The 19,703-nt window shown below is 39.2% G+C and overlaps 2 protein-coding genes across 2 annotated transcripts in view; one reads left to right on the plus strand and one right to left on the minus strand.

The window, feature by feature from the left end:
- The window catches only part of LOC129703110 (peripheral plasma membrane protein CASK-like), a 36,533-nt gene extending 32,527 nt beyond the window's left edge, over positions 1-4,006 (minus strand). The window contains exons 1-2 of the mRNA XM_055645308.1: positions 3,932-4,006; positions 374-570 (exon numbers count right to left, since the gene is read on the minus strand). Coding sequence (XP_055501283.1) covers positions 374-570; positions 3,932-4,006 — 272 coding nt within the window. The remainder of the gene's footprint in view (positions 1-373; positions 571-3,931) is intronic.
- A 7,501-nt stretch (positions 4,007-11,507) lies between these two features.
- On the plus strand, positions 11,508-13,073 carry LOC129703112 (nyctalopin-like; the record flags this gene model as incomplete). Its single annotated transcript, XM_055645309.1, has 1 exon — positions 11,508-13,073. A coding segment is annotated over one exon (1,434 nt), but the record flags the coding sequence as incomplete, so codon positions are not given.
- Positions 13,074-19,703: the final 6,630 nt, after the last annotated feature.

The following is a 19,703-nucleotide window of genomic DNA, read 5'->3' on the forward strand; positions in this document are numbered from 1 at the left end:
ATGGGATAAATTGCAGACTTGATTTTTAAAATCTCAAAATTTTGTAACATTGCTGCTATATATTGTCTGTACTATGTTGGCGAGTGATAGATTCATCTTTTGGTGGGGATGGTGGGAATATTGGGAACAAAATAGGATTAATGATAAGTGCAAACCTGGGGAGCTGGTTTCTGTTTTGCATGACAATGCTCTAATTAAACCAGAATATGGAAACTGGTACTATCTTAGCACAACCACTAAGCCAACAAAATTCCCAGGTTAATTGATGGCTTCAGTCTTGGGGGATACTGCAGCACAGATATTTGTTTTATTTATGACATTTTCAGAATTAAATTCCTTAAGATGATGGCAAAAGGGTGTTAAGGTTACTTACCATTCCTGCAGTTCAGGAGATGGAATGAGACCAGCTGTACCATTTTTGGAGTTTTCCAACTTGCCCTGCCACCAATTGTGATCATCTTTACTGATGATCTGTATGATCTCCCCAACTCGGAAACGGATCCCAGCTTCTTTGCAAGGTATAAGATCATCTTTTGATGGATCATATTCAAATTGTGCCCGAACATAAATCTATGGGATAGTGTTTCATAAGAAAATGTTATAGAAATGTGCATCCAGAAAATTGAACTTGTCTATTGTCTATTGAAACTGCACACAAAATGATCAAATAATCTATCAGACAACACCATCACTAACATGAGCTGCATATAGTTTCAAATCAATCAGATGAACAGAAGTTCTTAAATTGCTTTTCCTTTCTATAGGAAGCAGTAGTATTAGTGGACAGGATTAAAATAAAGTACACAAAGAAAAGGATCAACCTAGAAGTCCAAAAAATTCAGCCAAACATTGGTGGGATTTTTTTTGGAGACTGGGCTGAGATGACCAGTCAGCAATGAAAGGACAGCATTGTCAATAAACTCAACAAAACCTAGCCACAAATCTATTGTATCATCATCAACATGGCTGAGTAACCAATTTTGACAAAGAAACTTGGAAATTAAACACTCAATTCTTATACCTTTTTAAACATATTGCTAAGAGTGAATACAGACACAAAAGTAACTCAGTGGGACAGGCAGCATCTTTGGAGAGAAGGAATGGGTGACGTTTCTGGTCAAGGCCCTTGTTCAGCGAATAGATTGGGAGAGCTTGAAGTAGAGCTATTGTTAGAGCTTGAAGCAGGAAAATAATTAAGATATTGTAAAATATACAGAATTTTGAATTAGCTATTTTGAGATAAATAGTTTTAGAACGAGAAGTTGTACAGCAGTAATTGTGGTTCAGAGTAGCTTTAAAAACTCTGTTCTATCTCATTCAAAATACATAAAATGTAAATTAGTTTTCACCAAGATAATGCATCAGAATGAATAATATGTTGTCTGCCTCGATAATGTTTGCACAAACCCACCGAAGGAACTGGTTGGTACCTTGGGGATCTTTACACTTAACAATGCACTTGTGCTCATCTGAATTGTCAATAATGAATGAAGAATGGAATCTCATCATAATTACACCTGTAAATACTGGGGATATAATACAAAACAAATTGGCATTTGGAAATGTGTGTGCTGATCTGTAAAAGTGAGTATAGATTTCTCAAAAATCTATACTCGCAGATGAGTATGGAATAAAAAAATAAGAATTACACAAGCCTAAAAAAAAGCTGCTTAGCTTGCGGCTGGAAAACTATTTTCAATTCTGGACCTCACATGTTAGGAAGAATCCCAGAATCTGAAACAGGCACAAGGTGATTTACTGGAGTGGAATTAGGTACGAGGACTTCGGTTACGCAGAGAGTTAAAAAAAATGATGTTGTTCTCCTTAGTGAGATTTTATACACTCACCCAGGCCCTCCATAATGTTTGGGACAAAGACCTATCATTTATTTATTTGCCTCTGTACTCCACAATTTGAGATTTGTAATATTAAAAAAAATCACGTGGTTAAAGTGAACATTGTCAGACTTAAAGGGTATTTTTATTCATTTTGGTTTCACCATGTAGAAATTACAGCAGTGTTTATACATAGTACCCCCATTTCAGGGCACCATAATGTATGGGACAAATGGCTTCACAGGCGTTTGTAATTGCTCAGGTGTGTTTAATTGCCTCCGTAATGCAGGTATAAGATAGCTCTCAGCGCCTAGTCTTTCCTCCAGTCTTTCCATCACCTTTGGAAACGTTTATTGCTGTTCATCAACATGAGGATCAAAGTTGTGCCAATGAAAGTCAAAGAAGCAATTATGAGACTGAGAAAGAAGAATAAAACTGTTTTACTGAGTTTGGCTGAGACATCAGCCAAACCTTGGGCTTACCAAAATCAACTGTTTGGAACATCATTAAGAAGAAAGAGAGCACGGGTGAGCTTATTAATCACAAAGGGACTGGCAGGCCAATGAAGACCTCCACAGCTGATGACAGAAGAATTCTCTCTATAATTAAGAAAAACCCCAAACACCAGTCCGACAGATCAGAAACACTCTTCAGGAGTCAGGTGTGGATTTGTCAGTGACCACTGTCCGCAGAAGACTTAATGAACAGAAATACAGAGGCTACACTGCAAGATGCAAACCACTGGTTAGCTGCAAAAATAGCATGGCCAGGTTACAGTTTGCCAAGAAGTACTTAAAAGAGCAACCACAGTTATTGAAAGAGGGCTTGTAGACAGATGAGACGAAGATTAACTTATATCAGAGTGATGGCAAGAGCAAAGTATGGAGGAGAGAAGGAACTGCCCAAGATCCAAAGCATACCACCTCATCTGTGAAACACGGTGGTGGGGGTGTTATGGCCTGGGCATGTATGGGTGCTGAAGGTACTGGCTCACTTATCTTCATTGAAGATACAACTGCTGATGGTAGCATAATGAATTCTGAAGTGTGTAGACACATCCTATCTGCTCAAGTTCATACAAATGCCTCAAAACTCATTGGCTGGCAGTTCACTCTACAGCAAGACAATGATCCCAAACATACTGCTAAAGCAACAAAGGAGTTTTTCCAAAGCTAAAATTTTTTAAATTCTTGAGTGGCCAAGTCAATCACCTGATCTGAACCCAACTGAGCTTACCTTTTATATGCTGAAGAGAAAACTGAAGGGGACTAGCCCCCCAAAACAAGCATAAGCCAAGGATGGCTGCAATACAGGCCTGGCAGAGCATCACCAAAGACACCCAGGTGATGTTCATGAATCGTAGACTTCAAGCAGTCATTGCATGCAAAGAACATGCAACAAAATACTAAACATGACTACTTTCATTTACATTACATTGCTGTGTCCCAAATATTATGGTGCCCTGAAATGGGGGGACTATGTATAAACACTGCTGTCATTTCTACATGGTGAAACCAAAATGTATAAAAATTGCCTTTATTAAAATCTGACAATGTGCACTTTAACCATATGTGATTTTTCTCTATTACAAATCTCAAATTGTGGAGTACAGAGGCAAATAAATAAATGATGGGTCTTTGTCCCAAACATTATGGAGGGCACTGCATGTTGCTTATTATTTTGTTCTATCAGAACCCATTTCCAGTGGCTGAAACATTGGTAAACCAAGGACATAGACTTCAAGGTAATGACAAAAGAACCAGTGCTGACATGAGAAAACATTTTGTATTAACAAGTCAGTTGTTATGCTCAGGAAAGGGTGATCCAAAAGTTACATTAAAAATTCCTTGGAGAAATCAAAAACAAGGGAATTAACCTAATTTGATGAGCTCAAATAATGGCAATACAAGTATGACAGCAATGTTTATAATCTGGAATATTTGGACAACTGCTAGTAATTTCACTCTGGCGAGTTTTAGATTCAAATACATTTTTCTAAAAAAGTTAAATACTGCAACATCCAACATATTTAATGAAAAATGGATTGACTACTTGTACTAAGTTATGGATATTATAAAGTTTCTATGACTATTCACCTGTCGTCCTTTTGGTTGTGCAGTTGATGGCAAGTCCTGTAGAATAAAGTCAACCCAAGGAAAAGAGATTTTCATTTCACCTTCAAAGCAAAACTTTAACAATTCTATCATATTTTATATATTTATAATTTTTAATAGTGCATAATCAGTTTGCAAAATGCAACATGCCATTATGTTAAACGATTTAAGAAAATTAGGCAAGGCTGTTTAGCAACAAGCTGTAGAAAGCATTTACTAACTGTGAACAGTTATTGCTTGCCATCCCCAATATGCAATCTACATCTTCAACACAAACATACAGCTGCCATAAATTTTCAACACTGCAGTGCATTTTAATTATGAATAGTCTCTGCTTGGCATTTCTTATCTGTAAAGATTATCTATGTTGGTTTGACAGCATAGAATGGGGTTGAGATGTTGAAAACAAAATTTATTATTTAAGAAGCTTTGATAAAAGCATAATTTTGATTCAGAGATATTGGGCTGCATAACTACCTCACTCAGTGGAGCAGACAAAATGTGTCGGAAGGAACTGGTTTAAATCAGAGATAAACACAAAATGCTGGAGTAACAGTCTGCATCTCTGGAGAGAAGGAATGGGTGACGTTTCGGGTCTAGTCCCTTCTTCAGACTGAATTCAGGGAAGGTGGATAGATAAGGAAGTGTATGGATGTTAAAACAGGACAAAGGGAATGGAGATCAAGGAAAATGTAGAACAGATCATTGCGAAGTTCAGAAAAGCCGCATTTAACTGTTTACTGTAGATTCTGTAAAGTTGCTCCACTAGGGTCTGAGGTTTGATGCTTGGAGATCACAGAGAATGGAAATGTACACATTACTGCACAAGGTGCCAACGCTGGTAATTGATCGCATATCCACTATAGTATAGTGGCTTGGGTTTCCTTTTGCACTGTCCATTACATGGACAAATAGTCAGTTTAATAATCCGCTATATCTGGCCAAAGATTAGTTTTCCCACCTGTTTAAATGTTGAGCTGTCCAATGCAGTCAGGTGAGTTGACTTGTAACTGCCAAGATGGGGTAGATTTTCTTAGCTTATTTTTTCCCAGGTGGCCAGACTGCCAGTATAAAAACTACTGGAAAATTTGGGTGGTGGAGATCAAACTGAAAAGTAGCAAAAGAACGTATCAAGTGCAATACATCTATTGTGTTGTGCCTTCTTGTACTGAAATTCTCATCAATGGAAAGTAGATGCACTGACAGTATTGAGCTAATCTCTTGTGATGAATGGTGCTATACAGGTAGATTTAGGCCCTTATACATTGTGCCCATCAGGTTTTATATAAGAGATCTAAATACCTTTAACAAATTTATTTTAATGCACATTCAGAGAATATTTTATATACCGATGTCTTGTCTTGCATGCATTTTCTTGAACCTCCAAGTCTTTGCAGTGATTGTCAAACGCAGCTTAATTAAAATGGGAAGGGGTGGGAGAGAGGCTAGATACCAAACCAGGACTATTTTGGGACCATGGGGGTCTAACAGTTGGGAATTAACTATTTGCACACAACAGATCTAGGTATTTTTGCTGCTAGTTTTGTGTAATATTTATTCATTTGACAAATATTTAATTTTTTTTGTGTTTGTTTTTGTAAGCCTAAAAGTGATTCTTTGAAAGTTCAAAGAAAACCCGAAAAAGTAACTTGACCAAAAGACAGTCCAAAAACACTGGCACTTGAATGTTGAATGTCAACGTATGCGTGAATATATATACATATATTTCGGGGTAGTGTGAGCTCTTATTGTTAAGGTCATATTGGACCCAGAGTCAGAAACTGAACCACAACCTACTGTCGGCCTTGTGATTGCCGCTAATTCCCATTGTCCTATCAAATTCATTCATGTGGGTAATTTGATCAAATCTGAAATAAAATATGCCAAGGTTTTTGGACAGAGTTTCTTAAAATTCTAGAGGAAAAATGTTTAGAAAACGGCAAAATGTTATGGTACTCCAATTTGTTTTGTTTAGTGAATGTCTGGCAAAGAGCAAATTTAATACATGTGGTTTATCACTTTATTGTTGCATTTAGTTGCATTTGCATATTAAGTGACTTGGGTATTCAACTTGACACTTCTAAGCAAGTTGTAGTTTTTAGACCTAACATTCATAAATTGTAGAAATGCTCTTCATGCTCCAAGTTCCTACAACATAACTATTGCAATGCATGAGTATCCAGTCTTGCTCAGTGCATTGAATACCCTTTAGTCACCGTAGATCTAGAATTTGCTTTCTATAATAGTTTAGATGCTATGCTCTTGCACAAAAAGACTCAGCTGTGCATTACTTGTATGATTTTATCAATAAAAAGTTTGAGCTGCATCAATTTAATGATTTATCTTGGTTGTTGTGAAATTTGAGTGGGTTTTAAAGGGGTTTGGTTTATCCCAAACTTTGAATTTTAACTTCTTGAGGCATGTTTGGATTATTTGAAAATACCTTTATGCTGGTAATTTTTTTCAACTAAACCCTACGATATTAGATTATCGAGTACGTAATATGGTGAAGATAGACAAAGCTGGAATAACTCAGCAGGAAAAGGCAGCATCTCTGGAGAGAAGGAAAGTGTGACATTTTGGATCGCGACCCAGCATCTGCAGTTCCTACATACACATAATATTATGGCGAGTTGAGTTTATTCCATCTTTAACTAGTTAAGCTATGAGTTGGCCCTACCCATATCCCAATTCTAAATTCTGGAAATACAAAGCAGATATGGTAGTGTCTGTAGAGTGACACAGAACTAAAGCATTACCTGGACTTCAGCATTTTGGATTTCTTTACATTAGCGGTTTCAGTTTTTGTTTCTGCTGAAAAACAAATTGAATAACTCAGTCAGACATCTGGTGGGAAATGGACTGATGACACTTTCGGATTCAAAGAGATCCAGCACTTTGTTTTGCTCTAGATTTAACAATGTACAGTATCTCATTTTCTGCAAGATAGTTCAATATTATTGCAAATTTATCTAGCTTAATTGTTTAAATTCTACAGTTGTAGCTCCACTTTAATACCTATTTATGCCAAGTTATGCAAGTTGGAAAACTACTTAAGCATGTCATTATCCATTTTGTCTCCATCCTCCTGAAATTTTTGCATCTTCATTTCCATATTTTTAATCTCTACCTTTCTACTTTTCCTGCCCAAATAAATGTTATATTGGCTTCCTTCCAATCTGTGGGAATGAATTGCGAATCTACAGGATATTGGAAGATAACAGGAGGGCATTTACCTCCACACCCACCTTTACAGCACTAGGATGCAGATTATCAGATGCAGAGAAGCTATTGTTCATCCCATTAATTTTTTCCAGTACTGTTCTTTGTTATATTAATGTTCTTAGTTTTAGAGATATAGCACGGAAACCGGCTCTTCGGCCCACCAGGAGACAATTTTTTATTTTTTAAATGAAGCCAAACTTGTGCGTGCTTGTATCGCGTGTGGGATGAACCTGGGTCTCTGGCGCTGTAAGACCCACTCTACTGCTGCACCACCGTGCCTTGATATGCGCCACCATACCTTCAGAGTGAGATCCAAAGTATTTGTTTACCATTTTTCTCTTTCCTTGATCTGTAAGTTAATGTATGTCTTTTTAATGTTTATTGCTAACCATTACTCGTATTCTGCTTCCCCTCATTAATAACTTCTATCTTCAAGATGACTGCATTAATTCTTAAATGAATCTTTTACTTTGACACAACTTCTCTATGCCTTCTCATCTTTTCCTATTCATCAATTGGATAGGGATTGTAAACTATTTTCTTAAATATGCCTCTAACACAGCCAGTCATAACTTATACCCTTGCAATTTGCTTCATTCAGATTCAAGATCCTGGTTTCATATTGAACACGTTTGCATAAAATTCTATAGTATTGCAGTTATTGTTCCCTCAAAGCCCCTCTGCCCCCAGTAGTAGATTAAAATATCTTGTTCCCTCAATGATGCTTATCACATTTGTAAAAAGTGGAGTGAGTTCCAAGCCCAAAGATGCTGTATGGTCCATACAGTGAAGGAAGAATGGCACAGTCAGGTATATCAGGAGTGTGAACCATGTCTCTGCAAACAGCACACAGCAGTCTCTCCGACCTGAGTTACTCCAGTTTATGTCTATCTTCAGTTTAAACCAGCATCTGCAGTTCCATCCTACACTTCTACTGCTTCTACTTTGAAGAAGATCTCAGATTTCAGCAACACCCCCTCTCGTTACACTTCGCCCATTGGTTAAATAATTCGGAATTGATAAACTAGATAACAGAATGTCCAATTTCTTTTTTTATCATGACCCGAGTACATCTTAAAGCACTTCTTAATCAGCAACTTTTGATGATCATGTCCAGGTGTTAAATGCAACAAGCAATCTGCATCGTACTGTGTTCCAGAGCAGCAAGTGCGGCTTTATCTGCCTCTAGTGTAATTGGTTGAGGCTGGAATATTATTCATGGCAGTAGCATTTCCTAATCTGAATAATGTTCCACTGAAAAGGAAGATCTCAATGTAATCCTTTTACCGTTAGACTTTGGAGATGCAGTGCGGGAAGCAGGCTCTTCGGTCCACCGAGTCTGCACTGACCAGCGATCACCCTGTACACAAGCACTACACACTAGGGGCGATTTTACAACTTACCAAAGCCGATTTACTATAAACCTGTATGTGAGAGGAAACTAGAGCACCCTGAGAAAACCCATGCGGTCACAGGGAGAATGTACAAACAACACCCGTAGGTAGGATTGAATGCGGATCTCGCACTAAGGCAGCGACTCCCGTTGCGCCACTGTGCCATCCTTACCGTAACAAGTTACCTTCAGTTATCTCTTCAGTGATGTGCCATACTTTCTTAAGCCGAGCATTGTCATGCAGAACTAGTGACGTACAGATACAATGAAAATCAAAGCAGATTAAGCATAGATAATGCATAAATTACACAAATGCTGCAGAACAGTGAAAAAGAAGACTGCAATAAATGTGACATTAATGCCCATGGAAGTGCCCATAATGTTCTGTTGCCAAGATAGGATTACATTAAACCAATGTGAGGTTTAAAGACCAGAGGGATGTAGAGAAGTAGCTGTTCCTGAATCTGACAGAAACATCAAGCCTCTACCTCCTGCCTGACGGTAGCACCGAGAAGAGGCCATGGCCTGGATGGTGGGGATCTGTGATTGATGCTGCCTTCTTGAGGCGGCATCTAAAATCTGCACATAATCTATATGTTCAGATCCTGCAGTGGGATTTAAACACTGCCTTGAAGACTGCAAAAAAACTGCTTTGATAATTCAGGTATTCATCAACATAATTCTGAAATGTTGTGAGAATCTGTCCCCACCACCCCTTCAAATGGTGTGTTTCAGATTCCAAACACCATCTGAGTTTAAAATAAAATTCCTCGGATTCCCTACAAACTTTCTAGTCCTTAGACCTCTGCTCTCTGGTTTTATACACAACTACTATGGTAAAATATATTCACCTCATAATTTTGAATAATTCAATCACATTTTCTCCTGCATTCTAGGAAAACAAACCTAATTATCCAGTCTCTTCTCATAAATGAAACCTTCCATCGCAGGCAATATCCTGGTGAATATCCAGGAATCTCATACATGACTGCAGTGTACTCGCAACCTTCCTAATATGAGGTTAGACAAACTAAACTTTAATTAGTCGTGTATGGAATGATTCGCCTGGATACCAGCAAATCAGTTTTTCTGCTGTATCTCGGTACACGTGACAATAATAAACCAATACCTTGTCCTTGCCAATGCCTGGTATAGGCAGGGACAATCTGGATATGAGCTTCCTTTTGCATGGTTACAGGCATTATCAGTTTGATCTGCAGGAAACGTTTTAACACAATCAAGGCTAATCCCTTCTCTCACTACAGATTTGTCAATGCATTAAGCAAAGGCTTTTAGAAAAATTGCTGGATATTTCCTATATTTTCCTTGCTGGAAAAATCTATTGAGACAGGAATCGCCACTCAGAAATCAACGGAAAAACAGTTTAAACGCAAGGTGGGAATCATGTAAGTTGATCAATAAACATAATCTGTCTTGGTTTATGTTCATTATTCTTAATTCAAATGTGTTTGCTACAAATCTGAACCTTGCTGACTGGCTGGCTACTTGCCTTCTTTCGAAGGTAATATTTTTTTGAAGACTTGTAAGTGATTTTGTTTTTGTATCTATTTTCAGATAGCTTTTAGTAAAGATCACTGTGGCATATTTGTATTCTGTGATGCCACAGAAGAGCATCAAGATGTTTCTGACCATTTTAAACGGTAATTAACATTATAATCCATTTTAATTGATAAGCGGCCCCTACCTGCATCATGATTTATGCAATCACCTAAGAAATGATTAACAATCATTGTGGATATGGATTCTATGCTATAATCATTCATTTAATTAACCTTGCCTACTGTACATTTTTTTGCACCTGAAACATTTGTCAGAATTTTCGATGAAGTATCCAATATTGCTTTATTCAGCAACCCATTTCTATTCTTGCACCAACTGGTTTCTTTTTTTTTTCCCCCTTATTTTCTCTTCTATACTATTTCTCTCAGTTTATTTTACATTTATTAGGTTTATTTGTAACACGGATCACCTGTGCCTGTTTCTGCGAGCACACATTTCTATGCCACTTCAGTCCAAATTACTGAAAGATTAGGGGACTAGTCTAGTCATAACCACCAGAGCTAATCATTACTAAACTATGTTTATATTAATTCTGGAGTAGACACTTATTACCCATTTCTAATTGCCCTTTGAATTGAGTGGTTGAATGCTGCAAAGCTAAGGGCAGTTAGGAGTAAACCACGGTGCTGCAGGCGTGTTGTCACATTCAAACCATATTAGACAAAAACAGCAGACATCGGTCAAGAAAAATCATAAGTGAAACACATGGACATAGTAGTTTCATGTTCATCATGACTATGACTATTGTTACTAGATTTTTGTAAAAAGCTGGAATGTATGTAAATATTGAAACTCAAATTTCCCAATAGCTGGTAGATATTGAACTTTTCTTTCTTCATCATCAGTCTGGGTCTCTGGGTAGCCTTTTTAGTATTTCCATTACAACAAATACTTCATAAATTCATGTTATGGGAGCAGAATTAGGTCATTTGGCCCATCATTCAATCATTGCTGATTTATCTTTCCTTCCTAACCCCATTCTCCTGCCTTCTCCCCATAACCCCTGACACCCTTACTAATCAAGAGTCTGTCAATTTCCGCCTTAAAAATATGAAGAGACGGCCTCCACAGCCGTCTGTGGCAATGAATATGACATATTCACTACCCGCTGCCTAAAGAAATTCCTCCATCTCCTTTCTGACCTCGGAACTCTCATGCAGGAACCACCTCCTGGTTATCTTCCTACATGTCATAACAATTCGGTTTAGTTATGGGTCTGTTATTATTGGCCCAAATTAATTAATTGACATGTTTGTTTTAGCAAATTGGAAAAAACTGCTTTTAATAATGTATTAATTTCTCCCTTTAATGTACCCTTCCCTGTTTTTATTTAAACTGCACTTAATTTATTTCTGACATTTTCTAACCAATCCATTTATTTGTATTTTGTTCTTTTATGTCTCAGTACTTTTGCTTGCTCCCTTGCACGTGTCTGCTTCCTGGGCTTGTGTCCGGTTATGTCCTCCCTCATGCACCTGTACTCGAGAACGGAACTGTGCTGTTCTTTGCGACCGATCTGGATTATCGCAAGTCCTCAGGGAGTTCCCGTGTGAAGCCTCTGCTATCAACTTGGATAAAAACACTATCAAGTTTTTGTCAGAAAGGGCATTTGGTACTCTTCCAGCTCTGCGATCTTTATCACTAGACCACAATAACATCTCCTTCATCACCCCAGGTGCATTTAAAGGGCTGCCTAATCTCACTGAATTAAAACTGGCACACAATGAGTACATTAGGTACCTGCACACCAGAACATTTACTGGCCTGAAACGCCTACTGAAACTCGATTTGTCCAACTGCAATCTATTTAACATTCCGGACCGGATTTTTACAGCAGTCACTACTTTACAGGAGTTGGCAATGTGGCAGAACAATTTCAGAAGAATACCTGGAGCAGTGAGGGGGATGGAGAGCATTACCCGTGTGTACTTGGAGCGAAACAGGATTGAGGCAGTGGCTTACAATTCTCTACAAGGACTGGTCAGTTTAAAATATCTAAACCTTCAGGGTAACAAAATAGCCGTAATCCATGACGGGGGATTTAAAGACTCTGTAAAACTGGAGTATCTCTATCTTAATGACAATCTTCTGAACAATCTTCCAGAGTTTGCATTTAAAGAACTCGGGCTCTTGAAGATGCTAAACCTGGGAGGTAATTCTTTAGTGAATGTATCCAGTACTTGGTTTAATGAGCTTGTTGAGCTAGAAGTTCTCTATCTGGACAGAAATGAGATCACTTACATTGAAGAAGGGGCTTTTGAAAACCTGACCAGTTTGATCTCTCTGCATCTGAACAGCAATAACCTGACTACACTCTCCCTTTCAGTGTTTCAGCCAGTCTACTTCATAGGAAGACTCTATGTGTTCAGGAATCCATGGGAGTGTGATTGCAAGCTGGAGTGGTTGAAGGAATGGATGGAAAGCTACAAACTGGTTCGTGATATCCCGTGTGCCTCTCCAGAGTCTATAGCTGGCATGGACCTAAGTAAAGTCCTCTTCAGCAAATCCACTCAAGGTGTCTGCTTGGATCTAGCCGATCTGAATGTGACGGCTTACACACCAACTACGCCAGACTATCCCCGGTCTACCACAGAGGACAGGTTCAGCAGTCTTATATCTAGATTCCTTTTTCCAAAAACGTTGGATGCTGAAAACACCATCAAATTCTTTAGGAATGTGTCAGACTTGAGTGGAACTGATGTGGAAGCTGCTGCCAATGTTGAGCGATGCCAAATCAACTTGCACGTTCAAATCCTCGTGACAGTTATTATAATATTATTTTATATTATATGATGGTATTTATGTGTGCATTCTGCAGATTCTGTATTTACTACAGTTCATGGAAGTCCAGAGGGACAAGGCTGGAGTCGGATGTAATTCATCCCAATGCTCTGTGTCCCTTAAAATAAACAAGAACATTCTACATTGCTGGAGTTTGGCATTAGAACAGAAGCTCCAAATAGCCTTTTTTTTTTAAATTGGGAGCATTTTCTGTGGAACAGGTTTCTTGGAATTATAAAACTGCTCATACATCTGTTCTTACCGTCAAACATCCCAACTTCATTTTGTTTTAAATCTCAACAACTGATCTCTGTGGATTATCAGAACTGATTTTGCAGTAAACTCCCAATTTTGGTTGAATAGTGGTATTTATAAAAACCTTACTTTATAATAATAATAATAGACCAGAACCACCATTGATGTTACAAGTACATATTTAGGTTTTCTATTTCATTCTATTAATGTGTGTTAACATATGGCACAACATGCTTGTGAACACAGGGTACATTGCGATTTGTTACTTGTTTTAACGGAAATTTATTACATCCAACATTATGTTTTCTTTCATGCATTCATCTGTTCAAATCCAATACATTAATACTTTCCTCAGTAAAAGGCATCAGATGCGGACTAAATGGTGGCCACAATAACCATTTGATCCTCTGTGCATGGCTTTTAAGGATTAATGTTCTGATCCATTATTCAACAGCGGTATAGGAGGATTGGTCTGACTGCATGCATTATAAATCTATTTTGTTTGTCCAAAAGCAATAGATAAAAGATGCAAAGGAATGTTTAGGCTGATGTAAGCTGGAACTGTTAATTTCATATGCCTGATTAAAATGGTAGTAAATTTAAAAGGGAAATATTGAAACTAGCCTTTTACTAAGGCAGAATCTTTACAAGTTGTAGTTGCACAAATTCTTGAAAAATCTTCCATTTACTATAAATAAGGTTTATATTTTAGATAAATTGAGCTAGGATGTCCTGGAAACTAAAGTGATGGGTACATCAACCATCCAACAATTCATACAATAGTTTTGAGCTGGCAGCTACCAGCACCTACTGCTGCATTCGCCAATTAATGCAATTTGGTCTCCTTCATTCAATTGGGTACTCCTCCTGAATGGAGGTGCCTCCACAACATCTGCAGACCATGCATTCCAATCACATTGTGCATTTAAAAAATAGATCTTCTTAATTCTCTTCCCCATTATTTTAAACCTGTGATCACTGGTCCTTGATCCTATATTACAGGAAATAATTTCCCAGTCTTCATTTTGTCCATTTCCTGGCCCGAAACATTGTTTGTTTATTTCTCTCCATGGATACTGCCTGACCCAGAGTTCCTCTTTTTATTTTGCTCAAGATTTTATCATCTGCAGTCTCTTGTGTCTCAATTGTTTATATGCTTCTGTAAAAACTCCCATTAGCTTTCCCTATTCCAAAGAAAATGTTTTGAACCTGTACAAAATATTTATACTTTCCCTTATCCCAAGAACCATTGGAATTACACATCTCTTACACTTTTCCTCTAATAAGATGAACAAAATTGAATGCAATACTCCTGCTGATGCTGACCCAATGTTTTATAAAGGCTCAACATGATTTCCCTGTCCTTGCACTTGTACCTCTGCTAATAAAGCCCAGAACTATGTCTTATTGGCAGCTTTCTCAATCTCCCCAGCCTCGTTCAATAGTTTGTGCAGATTTACCTCCCAAGTCAAACCGCTCCTGCAACATTTTTAGAAAAATTATCCTTTTCTCTGAACTGTCTCTGCTCATACTTCCTACAAAATACATCACCTCGCATTTTTCTGCATAAACTTCATCAGCCAAGAGTGTCCGTTCCACCAGAATGCTTATATTCAAGGTTTCATGGTCAGTTTCTTGTCACATGTACCAGTTAAGGTAGTGAAATTTGAGTTACCACACAACCACTATGTGAAAAGCAACAAGACACAACCACATAAAAGTTAACATAAACATCCACCACACTGCATTCCACATTCCTCATTGTGATGGAGGGCAGTAAAGTTCAATCTTCTCAATTCACTGCAATATGATGATTTATGTCATCTACAAACCTAGAGATTGTGGCTTGCAATGTAGATTTTTAAAAAGGGATTCCAACACCAATTGCTGGAGAGCACAATCACGATGGCCCAAAGTGTCATGCTGCATTGTTTTTTGACTATAACACCTCAATTTGCCTTCCTTCAGCCTAAAAAGAATCATTCACCTTGACCCTCTGTTGTTAGCCAGCTTTCTTTCCATACAGTCAGTGTCCTCCCTTTAATGACAATTGCTTAATCTTTGTTAATTATCAAAAACCCTCTGCAAGTCCATGCATATCATAATAAGTCTCATAATATTATTCACCTCAACTAAGTCTTTTCTTCACCTCTGTTGCTGCAGAGAATACAATCCCAGTTATCAAATCTTTCTTCAAAGTGAGAAAAAAATTCCAGCCCCGCCAACATCTTCATAAATTGTCCCTCGATCCTCTCCAGAGCAATTGCACCCTTTCTACAATGTGTCAGTCTTACAGCATGGAAACAGGCCCTTCATCCCAACTTGTTCATGCAGATCAAGATGCCCCATCTAAACTAGTCCCATTTATCTGCATTTGGCCCTTATCCCTTTAAACCTTGTGTGTGTCAGTGAAGCAGCGACAACATGCGGAGTGAACGGAGACTTGGCGATGCCCGGGGAGCGTTTCCCTCTCCTCCCCTCCCCGAGGATGCGCGTCAGCCTAGGTTCTCTTTGCTCTGTGCCCAGCTGGGGTCAGAGGGAGGTGAGGGTCAGTGACCCGGGGGTCGGGGAGCGGAGCCTTAGCCCGAGATTCATCCCGGCGGCGGCACCGACGCCCCCACTCACCCGGTCCGCTCCTGGCCGGGGTTAAAACTCCATGGGGTGTGAGGAGGTGCCTCGGGGGTCGGTGCTGGGACCACCGCCGTGTCTCGCCTATCCCACCATCTGCAGGGAGAAACGAAACTCTTCCCCCCCCCCCCCCCCCCCCCCCCCCCCCCCCCCCCCCCCCCCCCCCCCCCCCCCCCCCCCCCCCTTTTTCCCCCCCCCCCCCCCCCCCCCCCCCCAAAATCATCCGGCTGGTCAGTAGTTTGACAGCCCTGCTTTAAACCAACGCCCTCTAGTTCTTGAATCACATATCGCGGGAAAAAGACTATGCATTCACCTTATACATTCCCCTCGTGGTTTTTACTCGCCTCTAAAACAATTTTTGCTTTATTTTGAATTTCCAGCACCTGCAGATTTTGGTTCCATGAATGTCAAATGTACTGCAGTTTGCCATTTTAAATATTGTGCTTTAGAGTCTAAGACAATTAAATTGCTCGTTCTTTACGGGAAACCCGCCGACAGAAAACTATTCTCATTGGTGAGTGTGGAGGAGATCTGGAAGCCTTGGGCGAATTGAATTGCCCGTGACTTTATTTAAAAACAATTATGATCAGCGTGAGAATTTTGTGAAATGCGTGAGTGTCACGCTCAATGCATGAGAGTTGGCAGCCCGACACACAGTGGTGACCAAAGATAATAGCTCCTCTATAATCTTTGGTGGTGACTGCAATGGCAGGCAGAATTAGCACGAGGTTTCAAGGAACACACAGGTTGACTGCTTCAAGCACAGAATGGATTTAGGAACAGAACCGGGGATGAAAGTGATTGAAACACATGTAGATTTGTTACCTGTAATGTTCATGATACTCATGCTTCCCATTCCCACTACTGTTGCTAGTCGTTGGGTCTCCGCCCACCATATACTGCTCATGAAGAAACACTTTGGGTAGTCGGGACAGGGGCCTCGGGCGCCCCTTCCTGATGGTCATGAGGTCAGAGCTCATCTGCGTATTAATGGGCAGGAGCCGCGGTGGCTCGCGCAGCCGAGGAGCGGGCTGCTGGGCTGAAGATCATAGAGCGGATCTTGGTGTTGAGCCCCGGTCTGGGTAATGGCTACAGGGAGATCGAGAACCAGAAACAGCATCGGGATTGAGCCACGTCTGACGAAGTAGATTTTAGTGTCACCAGCTTTCTCGTACGATCTGACGTTAGATAATGCCGTAGAAACATGATGCACGGATAGGCAATTTGGCGCATCCACACATGGTCATAGCTGATTTTCCTCACTACCTTGGTCCTACCCTCTCTTCCCTACATCTTAATGCTTTCAGTGTCTAAACATTTATGACCTTATTCAAAAATCTTGGCTTCCACAGGTCCTCCTTGTCTTAGTTTTAAATGGCTTGCTCCACATCCAATCCTGGGATTCTGAGCCCTGATCTCAGAGCAGTCAAGAGAAATCATCATCTTGCATCCAATTTGTCCAAGATTTTAACCTGTCAATTAAAATTTCACTCACTCTTCTAAACTCTAGTGGAAAAAGAACAAGTTTACCCCATCTCTCCTCATAGGACAGTCCAACATAGGAATCAGTTTAATGTATTCTCCTGTACTCAGAGCTATTGCACTGAAGGCTAACATACAAGTTATTACCACAAATGCTTGCTCAAATTTGCATATTTGTTTTCAATGACTGTTCTACAAAGGTGCAATCTATCACTGTTGGTTGGAGAAAAATGATAGTTTTCAGTTTCTCCAACCAGAGAATAATTTCACCTTTATATTCACCATCTTCCATATGCTTACCAATTCACTGATCTAAATCTTCATGTTTCTTTGCATCCTAACAACCTTCTTAATCATTGTCAATTTAGAAACACTACGGCTTGCCCTAACAAAATAGACCATATTACTGCTCAATTTTCAATTCTTGCCAGCCTATTACTCCCAATCCGGTTTACTTTGATGAGGTTGGTGTGCAAAATTAAAGGTCTTTAAAAAAAAACTAAATGTAGTCTTTATTATTTATTCTGCATTCTCAAAAACCTTCAGGTTTATCACACAATATTTCCCTTTCATAAATCCATGTTGAGTTTGGTTAATTATGTTGCCATCTTCTAAGTCATTTATTATCACATTCTTTATAATAATCAAGTATTTTCCCTCCTGTCAGTTGGGCTAACTCATCTGTAGTTCCATATTTTCTGTGTGCCTCCAATTTTAAATAACGAGGTTCCAATTGCCACCTTCTGAGGTACAGCATGTTTAGTTTTGAGATGCAGTATAGAAACAGCCTACCATTGGTCAACCATAAGGAATGAAAAATAGGAAGTGGTAAGAATAAATTCTCAAAATCCAGGCATAATGTAGCATGCAAAAGAGAAACGATGGTAGAATATTCTCAGACTCCAACAGATAAAAATGGAAAGATACTTCCATTGGTTACTCAAAGGATAAGTGGAAGATGATGAGGCAAGTAACTGTTTATTTTAAATTTATGATAACAGGCCTATTGGCCGAGTTCCTGCTGACAAACGCTCAGCCGTAGATGAACCTACAAATTTGCATGTCTTTAGAATGTGGGACGAAGCTGGAGCACTCTGAGGAAAACCCACACGGTCAGAGGGAGTACGTACAAACTTCTGCACGGACAGCACCTGTAGTCATGATCCACTGTGCTGCCTTAAAGTGCTAAAGGCAGTAGGCAGTTCAAGACTGAGCAGAGATCATGAGTAGAGCTGAGAGTCACTTAATTTCCCCTGAGATGCCCACAAAGTGCACTCATTCTTCTAATGTAAGGAAATTAAAGTTTTCAATCTGCAGAGCAGGCTCTAAAATAAAAAAATGTTTTGGTAATCAGTCATCCCATTTTCTTTTTTGCGAGGTAAACTAACTCTTAGAATTGGGCCGTGAAATCTTTCAGTTGTAAAGTCGGATGGAATTAACATTCCATATGAATGAAGTCTCCTCAGAGAGTGAAGTTTTCCAGAACTGAGGCCAACTATCAATTCAGATGAAATATTCATCTCTGAATTGTGGATTCAACTCACAACTTTCTGCCTCAGACGTGAGACCACAGCGAATCACAGTAATTACATATAAAATGATGTCCAAAATTATTGTTGATTTAAAAAAAAATCAAATGACTCAAAAATAGAGTTATACAGCACCGAAATAGATCCTTCAGCCCAGCTTGTTCATGCTGACAAGTTGACAACCTGAGTTAGCCACATTTCATGAGTCAAGTGGGTTTTATCGTCATCCCCGAAATGACAAAATGAAATTTTTACCTGCCCTTGACCGATATCCCTCGAAACCTTTCCTACCCACATACCTGTCCATGTAATTGTACCCACTTCTACCACTACTGCTGGCAGTTTTTATTTCCACGTACACACCTTGCGTGTTAAAAAGTTGCACCGCTCAGGTCCCTTTAAAACTTTCCTTCTTACCTTAGGTTTATGTCCTCTCGTTTTAGACTCACTTTTCCTGTGAAAAAACTGGCTTTTCATCTTGCCTACATCCCTCGTGATTTTATATACCACTGTAAGGTCACCTTTCAGCCTCCTATGTTCCAGGGGAAAAAACCCCAGCCTATTCAGTTATTCCTAACTTGAGCACTCCAGTCCTAGTAACATACTTGTGAATCTTTTCTGCATCCTTCCAACAGCTCGTTAACGGCAACAGCACACAATATTCCAAGTGCAGTCCCAGCAATAACTTGTACAACATATCATGACGCTTGTGCTCCATGCACTGACTGATAAAGGCAAGCAAACCAAAAGCTTTCCTCACCATCTTATGTACTTGTATCGTTACTTTCAGGGAACTAGTTAATATTGTGGGCGGGGAAAGAAGGGAAATTGCATGATACTAAAATAAGTTTATGCAATTGGATTATCAGAAATATATATT

This window comes from Leucoraja erinacea, chromosome 13 (genome assembly GCF_028641065.1).
Source record: "Leucoraja erinacea ecotype New England chromosome 13, Leri_hhj_1, whole genome shotgun sequence".
Lineage (NCBI taxonomy): Eukaryota > Metazoa > Chordata > Chondrichthyes > Rajiformes > Rajidae > Leucoraja > Leucoraja erinaceus.